This window comes from Arabidopsis lyrata (assembly GCF_000004255.2).
Source record: "Arabidopsis lyrata subsp. lyrata unplaced genomic scaffold ARALYscaffold_8, whole genome shotgun sequence".
In the NCBI taxonomy this organism is placed as follows: domain Eukaryota; kingdom Viridiplantae; phylum Streptophyta; class Magnoliopsida; order Brassicales; family Brassicaceae; genus Arabidopsis; species Arabidopsis lyrata.
Window position 1 is genome coordinate 10900687 of NW_003302548.1, and position 9735 is coordinate 10910421.

At 35.7% G+C, this 9735-nt stretch overlaps 1 protein-coding gene and 1 pseudogene across 1 annotated transcript; both read right to left on the minus strand.

Annotated features, from left to right (window-relative positions):
- The window catches only part of LOC9299932, a 3119-nt pseudogene extending 1051 nt beyond the window's left edge, over positions 1–2068 (minus strand).
- A 5525-nt stretch (positions 2069–7593) lies between these two features.
- On the minus strand, positions 7594–9619 carry LOC9299934. The gene is made up of 8 exons (XM_002865551.2): positions 9590–9619; positions 9345–9479; positions 9083–9220; positions 8890–9011; positions 8673–8805; positions 8483–8585; positions 8156–8382; positions 7594–8054 (listed from the first exon to the last, which is right to left on the minus strand). The coding sequence occupies exons 1-8, from the start codon at positions 9617–9619 to the stop codon at positions 7836–7838; spliced, it is 1107 nt and encodes a 368-aa protein (XP_002865597.1). The 3' UTR covers positions 7594–7835.
- Positions 9620–9735: the final 116 nt, after the last annotated feature.

The window sequence follows — 9735 nt, forward strand, 5'->3', positions numbered from 1 at the left end:
AGCTCCCAACGGTGTTAGTTATGCCGACACATAATGCACCGTTTTCCCGAGCATAGTCCAAAGCAAGTAGTGTATCTGCGGTTTCACCAGACTGACTCACAAACACCGCAGTATCTTCTCTGTATATTGGACCTTGCCGGTCCCAGAGATCACTAGCAATCTCCATGCTGACTGGTATACCTATGGAAAGAATCAAGTTAGCAGAGTCAATTCAAAATCAAGACAACCCATGGTTTTAGTAGCAATTACCAGAGAGTTCTTCAAGGATAGGTCTTGATGCAAGAGCGGCGTTGTAACTTGTCCCACACCCAATAAAAACTATACGCCGGCTGCGTCTTATGGTCTTTAAGTGATCTTTCAACCCACCTAGGAGGACTGTTTTTGTTTTGCGTGAACCACCGCGTATAAGTCGGCCTCTCATTGTGGTAGTTAAAGATTCCGGCTGCTCGTGGATTTCTTTTTGCATGTAATGATCATATTTTCCCTTGTTTATTTGCTCCACCTCCATTTCTAAAACAGATAATGCACGTTCCACTGAAGCAATTCTCGATATACCATTACGCCTTCCCCTCTCGTTTTCAGACTTAAGTATAGTCACACCTCCATCCTGTTAATAAAAGTGGAAATGGTGAGCACATAGCTAACGGATATGCATGAGTTCTATAATAACAATTATTACTCCAAATTGGACAATATTAACAACAAATGGATATTAATAAAACGTTTTAGTTGCTACTTGTGAATGCTACACATATTCTCAGTGATCAGTCAATATGATTCGTTAGTCACACACTAGAATTCAAAATTCATGCTTAAAATTTGGTAGGGAATGAACACATACTGATTAGAATATTATAATTGAATGATTGTTGTACCTTGAGGTGAACAACTTCGCCATCTTCAATCACCAAAACTTTCTTTGTGTGCTCAACAAGAGCATGCGGATCACTTGATAGGAAAAATTCCTTGGGATGGTCATTCTTAGAAAGAAAGTGAGCATCTTGAAAAACATGACTATTGCTCTTGCCTTGATCTAGCTCCTACGAAACCATGCAAAAGTAAAGGTATAACCGCAGTTGCATACAAACCCGAAAGATTTCGATCCTGTGAGTGAAAAAGCCAGGCGAAAAAACAACTCTACACTATTCCATGCTAAAAGACGCAAACAGTGACTAGCTAAGAGAAAATGCTAAATTCTACATTTCAACCGAGAACAATGAAACGTCCCTCTTGATTCTAGTGACAAAGAGTTACTTACTTTAACACCTAAAAGCAACGGGCTACCAAGCTTGCACGCAATCAACTCGTTCGGGTAATGCCAGCTTTTAAATATAAGAGCATAAGCTCCTTCAAGATGCCTCATCACTTCAAAGACAACTTCACAAAATTGAACAGTAACTTTTAAATCTCACATCAGCATTATTAGTTACCTTCTTCATTAGCTTTGTCAAAAACAAATTTAGCAAGCTTTGGTATAACCTCAGTATCTGTATCCGAATCAAAAGTAAATCCATGCCTCACTAAAGTTTCTTTCAACACCTAAACAACAAAAACAGAATCAAAATAAGTTCATTTCTTTTAAAAGACTCTTTTATACATAAGAGAAGAGAAGTTAAAGAACCGAACCTCATAATTAGTGATAACACCATTATGAACCACCAAAAAATCATCTCCAGGACCAGAAGATTGAGGATGACTATTCCTTGGAGCTGGCTCACCATGTGTAGCCCATCTAGTATGTGCAATTCCAGCATGAAAGTAGAAAACTTCATCTAAGTTTAAATCTGTATTCGTAATCTCTGCAAATTGAAAACAAACACAAACTCATCATTCATAAAGGCTTCAACTTTGGATTCAAATCAGAGATCTAGAGAGAAAAGTAACCTTCGTTTACAGAATTAACGAGTGATTCAATGTTTCCTGCTTGACGAAACACAAGAGGAGGGGAAGAGATTGTTGAAGAATCATCAATTGCGATTCCAGCTGAATCATAGCCTCTGTATTCAAGACGACGAAGACCATTGAAGAGAATCTCGAGAATGTATCGTCTCTCTTTGTTAGCGTATATGATTTTATATTTGTAAATCAATGTTTAATAGCTTTTAAAATCTAGAATTATTCAAATAAGAATTGAATTTTTTCATTAAAATCAAATGTTATTCAAAATTAAATATTTTTTAAAAAAATATATTTTAAAATTAAATTATTTAAATGAAATCTGTTAAAGTTTCATAAGTAAATTATAAAAATCAAAATTTCAAGTACACTGCATAGATTTTAAAATTCATACACATAATTGTTTTACGTAATATCAAACTTTGAAAATTATAAAACATACAAAATTAATTTTAAATTTAAATTCATGATTAAATAACACCTTCAAACTTTATTTGATTTTTTTTTAGTTATGTTTTATAGTCTACTTATCCTTTGGAATGATGATGCTGCCGTGATCTTGAATAGTGCCCACATGGGAATAAAAAACATATATTTTCATCACTATAGTCTATAGTGGTAACATTGACAAAAAAAAAAAAAAGTCTATAGTGATAAATTATTGGATTTTTTTTCATGTGAAGCACTATGCCAAAATAATATATTGGGGATTGGACACCACTATAATCAAATATTGATAATAAAAAAAAAACTCATTTTTCAGAATTTTCTAGATGTACAGAAGCACGTTTTTATATCCTACCAAAAAAAAAAAAAATCACGCTTTTATAATCAAGAAAATTAACAAACTTTTCACAAAATAATGATTTTTGTGGATAACAGTCATTTCGATGTTTGATATTATAATGGAAAGCCTTATACTGTTTTAATTGATAGATCCTTTCAAACTTTCCCTGATTTTAAATTTAAAAACGGCACCACGTTTACTCATACTCTTAGCGTTTAACCAACTCATCGACTCATCATTTTTTTACTTCATTTCCAAGAAATTGAGAGAAAAGAAATCGACGCCGTTTTTTCACATCGTTGTCATGGAAAGCAAGAAAGCGAAGCTTGCAACAAAGAAGATCTCCGAATACCTGAGAACAAGCAGAGGAAGCTTAGATCCGATTCCGCATGATCTCATCCCTGATATACTCAAAAAGTTGCATGTTAAAAACCCTAGCAAGATTCATCTGCATATCCAAACAATATGCATCGATTATTCGCAACAAAGATTTCAAGAAATCGTAATTGATCAAGTCCTATACTCATCCACAAAGTCTCATCTTCACATTTGATGACAATATTTACAAGAAACGTGTCTTCTTCTTCACATTTGATCATCATATTCTTTAGCAACTTATCATATGAATTGACTTGGCCAAATATTGTACGTCGTGAACAACGTTGTTTTACAGTTTAATGGAAGTTGTTAACGTTGACTTAACTTCGTCAAATTGATTTGTTAGTTGACTTCACTAATTTTAACCAAAAAAATAGAACACACGGATTTGATCAACCCAAACCAAATCCAAATTAACATATTTAACTAAAACAGGTTTAGTCTACCTTAGGCTCCGAATGGAGAAAGCGAATCAGGCGGAGCGGATCAAACGGTTTAAGCGGAACAAGTGCGGATCAAACAGATCTCGCAGAACTAGTGGGGTCAAACGGATCTAGCGGTTCAAAATGTATATTTGAATGGTGCAAGCGGATCAAATGATGCATATCAAATATTTATATTGTCAAAAATATAAATTGTAGATAAAATATTTTACATAATATGATACATATTAAAACAAAAAATTGTATATATATATATATATATATATATAATACTAGTCGAGATGTTATTAATATTTATGCATATTAAAACTTATTAAAATATATTTAATATATACATAGTCATTTATAAATGTTTGTCATAAATATTAAAAAATTAATCAAAAAACTACTTAAAATACAAAATCTATCATCCTAATCTCTGTTTTTTCATTACTTTGAATAATCATCATCAGAAAATTTAAAATATCAAGTTTGCATTTGAATCACAAATTCACAATATATTGACAATATTTATTTAAAAAATAAACCATATAATTTTTTTCTTAAAAAAAAAAGAACATGCGAATCATTATTGTACATCCACAAATATGGGGTGTGGTTACTTTTACATGTGGTTCGTTAATTTTGTTCATGAAATTGAACCGCATTTCAAAACAAGGAATGCAATATGCTTTAATTAAAATGGTGAATGGAGAAAGCAGTCCGACCGTTTAGCGTGACATCTGCCCCAGATCCACTATTCCATTTTTTTTGTTAACACTGATTTTATTATTTTATTACAAATTATGAGAATTATTACATCTCCTCCCTCTATGAAGAAAATCATTGAATTGGCAAAGACGCGTGACTCGACGCCCGAGCAACACTTTTCTCTCATCTCAGATCCAGTTTCGCCGCCACCTTCTCACTGTTCCGGAGGCTATCTCCTTCACCCGCTCCTTTGCCGGCGTCGTGAGATAGCCTCCATCTCCCTTTCTCGAGCTTCATCGCCGGTCTTGGTCTCGCAAAGGCCTTAACGGGAGTGAGCATCATCCTTCTCACCGACAGCAACGGCCTCGCCTCCATCGATATTACGGCCGCTCCTCCAACTTGGCGGCGAGGTTTGAAGTCGCCGGCGTGCTTTCAGTGAAGCCCTCGGCTCAGCCGCCAAAGAGGAAGCTTCTGTAGCGATGGAAGTTGATGGTGGCGCTGACTATGGCTATTCAGTCTCGCGGAATCGGAAGCGACAGTTTGGATTTAGCCACCAACTTTGCACCGATTGCCTTGGTGTTTCCGCTGGACTGGATCGAGGAGATGATGCTTGGGAAACTCGGAAATCGCCGGATCTGGAGGAGAGGTGTTAGATCCGAGTGTGACAGATCGCTCCGACTAGGATCTATCATCGGAGAGCCGTTCGTAGGAGGTGTACGCACGTTGGGAAGCCTGTAGCAGGCTGGTGGATTGCCGGAACAGCACCAGAGCCAGAAACCAAATACTTTCGGGGATGGGTCAGTTCCAAAGATCCGGCCACAAAGCCGCCGGCCTTGTATTCGCCGGCGTTAATGCTAGGCGCCTCTGCTTCCGGTCAAATCGCTAAGGTCCGATCCAATTTTCCGACGCCGGAACTAGGTTTCCGTTTAGGCCCATTTTGTAACCGTTTTAAGGCTTTTGTAATATGGGTCAAAGACCAAATCCCATTATGTGGAATTTTTTAATAATATTAATATTTTAAGTAAAAAAGAAAAAAATAAAAAAAATAAATGAAACTAAATAATGTAAAATATAAAAATAGTACAAATAATAAAATTAAAATATTAAAAAGATATATAACATAATAATGGATAACATATGTCATCGTCACTTAAATAACTTTAAAAACCAAAATTTTTAATTTACATGATAAAATTGTTAGCTTTCCTTTTCTATATTTTTTATATATGTTAAAATCTTAGATCACTAATTAGAAAAATGTCATGATCCTGTTAATGACTAACTTTGAAATGAAGCTTTATTCTATGCTCACTTATATACTGTACGTCCAGGCCTGTATACAGATTAGGCCTGGACAAAATACTTGAACCGAAAGAACTGAATCAGAATTGACCAAAATTTAGAGATACTGAATCGAACCGGAACCGGTCTAAATTACCTAATGGATCCTAAATTATATACCCAAAGAACCGGAACCAAACCCGATATCCAGTAGGTATCCGAAAGTATCTGATATATAAACATATACCTAAATATAGTAGTTATATGTATACTTGTAATAACCTAAATACTTAAAATTATAATTATAAACCCGAATATAGTAGATACTTTTTTATAATTTAAGTAAATTTGGATACATTTTAGTAAAAGGTAACTAGTATTTTAATTTTTTTTGGGTATTTTCGCATAAATTTGGGTAAAAAGTAATCAATATTTTTTTTTTGGGTATTATCGGGTATTTTTGGGTAATTTGAATAAATTTAGATACATTTGGATAAAAAGTAACCAATCCGGACGGTACCCGATAAATATTCAGTTATTTTCCGGTTCTTCAATCAATTATCCGAACCGACCCAAACCCGAAAAATACCGAACCAAAATTTTATAATATCCGAATGGATCCTAAATCTTTAGTACCGGAACACCCAAAACCCGAAATACCCAAACCGAACTCGAACCGATACCCGAATGCCGAGGCCTAAATTACATATTAATATAGCCCAAAATAAAAACTCTCAACGAGATATCTAGATCCTTCCCAACCCTAACATATATATAATAATAATATATATACGGCAAATGGTGAAATAGTTGGAAAGAAAAGCGAGAAACTTTAGAAGAAAAACATGGAGCTGAGAGTTTGTTTGTAAAAAAAACGAAAAGGGATGTGACCAAATCCGTGGAGACAGTGACTTTGAGACCTCTACCGTTAGCTCCCAGGTCGGCAATGGATGCAACCAAGTCTTGAACCGGAAGCGAAAACTGAAACAAAAGCCAGCGGAGGTTGCTTCCGATGTGGAAGTTGACTCGGACGGTTCGAGAGAGGCGAGGATTAGGTATCTGTCTTCCCTCAAAGCTTCGGCATCAACAGATTCTTCGCATCTTAAGGTCTTCCTCGCTGAAGTATATGTAAGTGCAGGGATATGAGATTCGACCGGCTCGATTCCACTTATATTTTTAATAATCTCTAATCTAAAATTAAAAATTTCCAATTTTGTTGATAGGAATTTTTTTGGATTTAAAATTCTCTTCTAAGTTTATAATATCTCATTAATAACGTGGATTTAAAATAATGAGGCGGAATTTTTTTAAATATTTTTAAAAATAATAATTAAAAACTAACTAAAGGTGTTAATTGTCATTACACCAAGAACACTAAATATATGAGTAATGTTTAGAAATAGTATGATATATTACTAATATTCCTATTTTTCTATGACATTTGAATAATTTTTTCTTAAAAGTTAGTTGTCAACTACCTAATTTTAATTTCTAGTTCTTACAAAAAGATGTGATACGAGTCCATTTCTTACTTCGAATCTTGATGTAAACTATGCACTTATTTAACTAATAATATATTAAAGTTTATGGTTCACGCACGATCAGGGAGTGGAGGAAGATTCTTGGCTTCCTTCAAAGGAGTTTGGGCAATTGTTTCCTTAGTTTGAGCTCGAGGACAACAAGCTGGTTATCCGGGAAAGGAGTATTGATACGGTGCACCAGCGGTATTCTCGAAGGAAGCCGTTGAAGGACAACAAGCTGGATTGATGTGCTTGAGCTCGAGCACGTAGATCTTTTGTTTTGTTATCAGATTAAGCTACTCTTGTAATCGGATTTGTTAATTACAATATCAGTAAACTTCATATTCTACTCTAGTTTTACATGGACAGTGTTGTGAGAGATCGAGAGTACAAGGATCTATCATAATAGTCACTAAATCTTACACATGACGACGAAAATAGCTTCTACCTTAAGAAATCATGATACGGAGAAAGTGGGCAACACTTTCCCCGAATAGTGACAGGTTTAAACATATTCTCAGAAAGTTATCTCAATAGAGATTTGGTGACAGGAAGCAGAATGATAGAAACACGAACAAAGAAGCTGGAAGTTACAAGATGACAGAAATGAGGAAATCCTTTGCCTAAATCCATAACCAAAAACAGTAATTCGTGAGAAAACAAATCTAATAGTTTGAGAGAATGAATCGTATCCATATATAGCAAACAAATTTGTTAGATATTTCAAATAATTTAGTTAAAGAGCATTAATTAGGCTTTTTCTACGTACAAGCTTGCGACCTTTGAACATTCACCCAGATCCCAACTTTGTGATTCTAAGAACTTCAACTCTCATTACACCTACTGGAAATATTCCATTCCAGTAGCTCCTCCAATGACTACTGTAGCAACGGCTCCTGCTACGGCTCCGACAACAACAGCCCCAGCAGTAGTAACAGCTGTTATACCTTTGAGGTAGCCACTTCCGGAGGAGAGTCTCCCCAAGATCACTTTGCAGGACTTGTCAGCTTCTTTGTAAATAGAACAAAGAGCTTCTCTTTTAGTGATGGCTTTTTTGTTCTAATAACATCACAGGTCCGGTCGGAAAATGAAAATTCAGCTCAAAAAGAGTGGAGGGTGAAATTAGTTGAATAGCTTAGAAGAGTAAAGATGCATTTTACCTTTAGCCTGAAGCTATTCATGGCCCGATTGAGGGTGAGAGTATCACTTGGTGTTGATATTAGTTTGAGAGAATGATCCTTCCATTCGTCTACAAGCTTTTTAAGAAGAACAACACTAGCTTCTAGGTTCTCCTTATATAGAATGTCCCACTGCTTAAAGCAATCAGCATTTGCGGTCAAAGACCCGATAGCAATTTCTGTAGCTTCCTTGGCTAAAACAGGATTTCCTATAATAACGGTAACACATTACAAGTCTATTTGAAGAATAGATCAGAGGGACGCAGAAAAGTTAAGGTTTCATTTGTTGGTACTACTTAGTAATAATACCTTCTCCAGCTAATTTCAACGAAAAACCAAATATCTCTCTGCTTCCTGGTGCAAGAGCTACTTCCTTCAACAAGGGATAAATGGCCTCAAACCTCTCCGTGGTCTGTGCCCATACAACGATTATGATCATGCTCAGAATCGACAAACGCATCAAAGTTTTTTGTTTAATAAAAATTCCAATACTACTTACCTTTACTCTCGCCGATGAAGCAGGGAAGGTAAACCGTACCAAGATCTCAAATGAAGTAGGTGGTATCAGCTGAATTCCATCCCTAACAGCTCCATTTACAAGTATGGTCCTAGACTCTGGATTCGACAAAATTCTGATAAGAAGAGTGGATAAAAAGATCAGATGAATGTTAAGAAATCCTATATAGCAGAGGAGACCAGAAGAAAAATAGACTCACTTCTCAACCAATTGCAGGATGAGATCCACCGACTGAAGGCTGTAGCACTTGTTATTACCGACTAGGGGTAACAAGTTATGCGCCCATGAATACAGGCCAACAGATAAATCACCTTCAGAGGCCTGTCCACAATTTTATGCTTCAAAAAACTTGCACAAATTAATTAAAAATTTGGAAAAAAATTTCACACTACCTGAGCCATTAACCAAACTGTAACCGGAAGCTTGTCCTGTCCTTGAAACATAATTCTCTCCCTCAGCATCGGCAATAGAGTGGTCAAAACATTAGGTTTAGTACGCAATACCATTGCTAATGCAACAAATGGTGCCACCTAATCATAAAACAAAGACAACATAATGGAATTAGTCAAACAAAGGTAACTGGATAGATAGATACACCATTCAATCACACATGTATAGGTGAAAGGGATAAGATTGATGTCTCTCCAGAATTACCCCACAAGTATGTTGTTCGCGGATAATATGTTCAATTGCCCACGATACAAAATGACTGAGGTCCCCAAATGGATGCTGTTTGATCCAATTGACTGATGCTTTATAGATAGGTTGAGGAATATCAGATAATGGAACCTGTTAAATTATAACAAGACAAACTCAGCTTCAAGAATAATCTACCCTAGACGACTTATTACTAACGAAAACTTAAAATAAGTAAAAAAATCACATCGTTCAGCATAGACCAAGGAGTCTCCTCGAACAACTCCACCCATGGAAACGATACTTGGGAAAGTGCTTTGTTAAAGTAAGTGTAAAACCCAAGTAGGCCAATGCCGTGCCAATGCTATGAACAAAACAAGTCGAATTTCACAGTGCATGCACTTACCGG

Excerpts from the sequence above, each read along its gene's own strand:
- LOC9299934 (XM_002865551.2), bottom strand. The coding sequence starts at position 9,619 with ATGGGTGGAGTTGTTCGAGGAGACTCCTTG. Across the intron at positions 8,586-8,672 it reads CTTCATCGGCGAGAGTAAAG|ACCACGGAGAGGTTTGAGGC; the intron begins GTAAGTAGTATT and ends GTATGGGCACAG. Across the intron at positions 8,383-8,482 it reads GTTGAAATTAGCTGGAGAAG|GAAATCCTGTTTTAGCCAAG; the intron begins GTATTATTACTA and ends CCGTTATTATAG.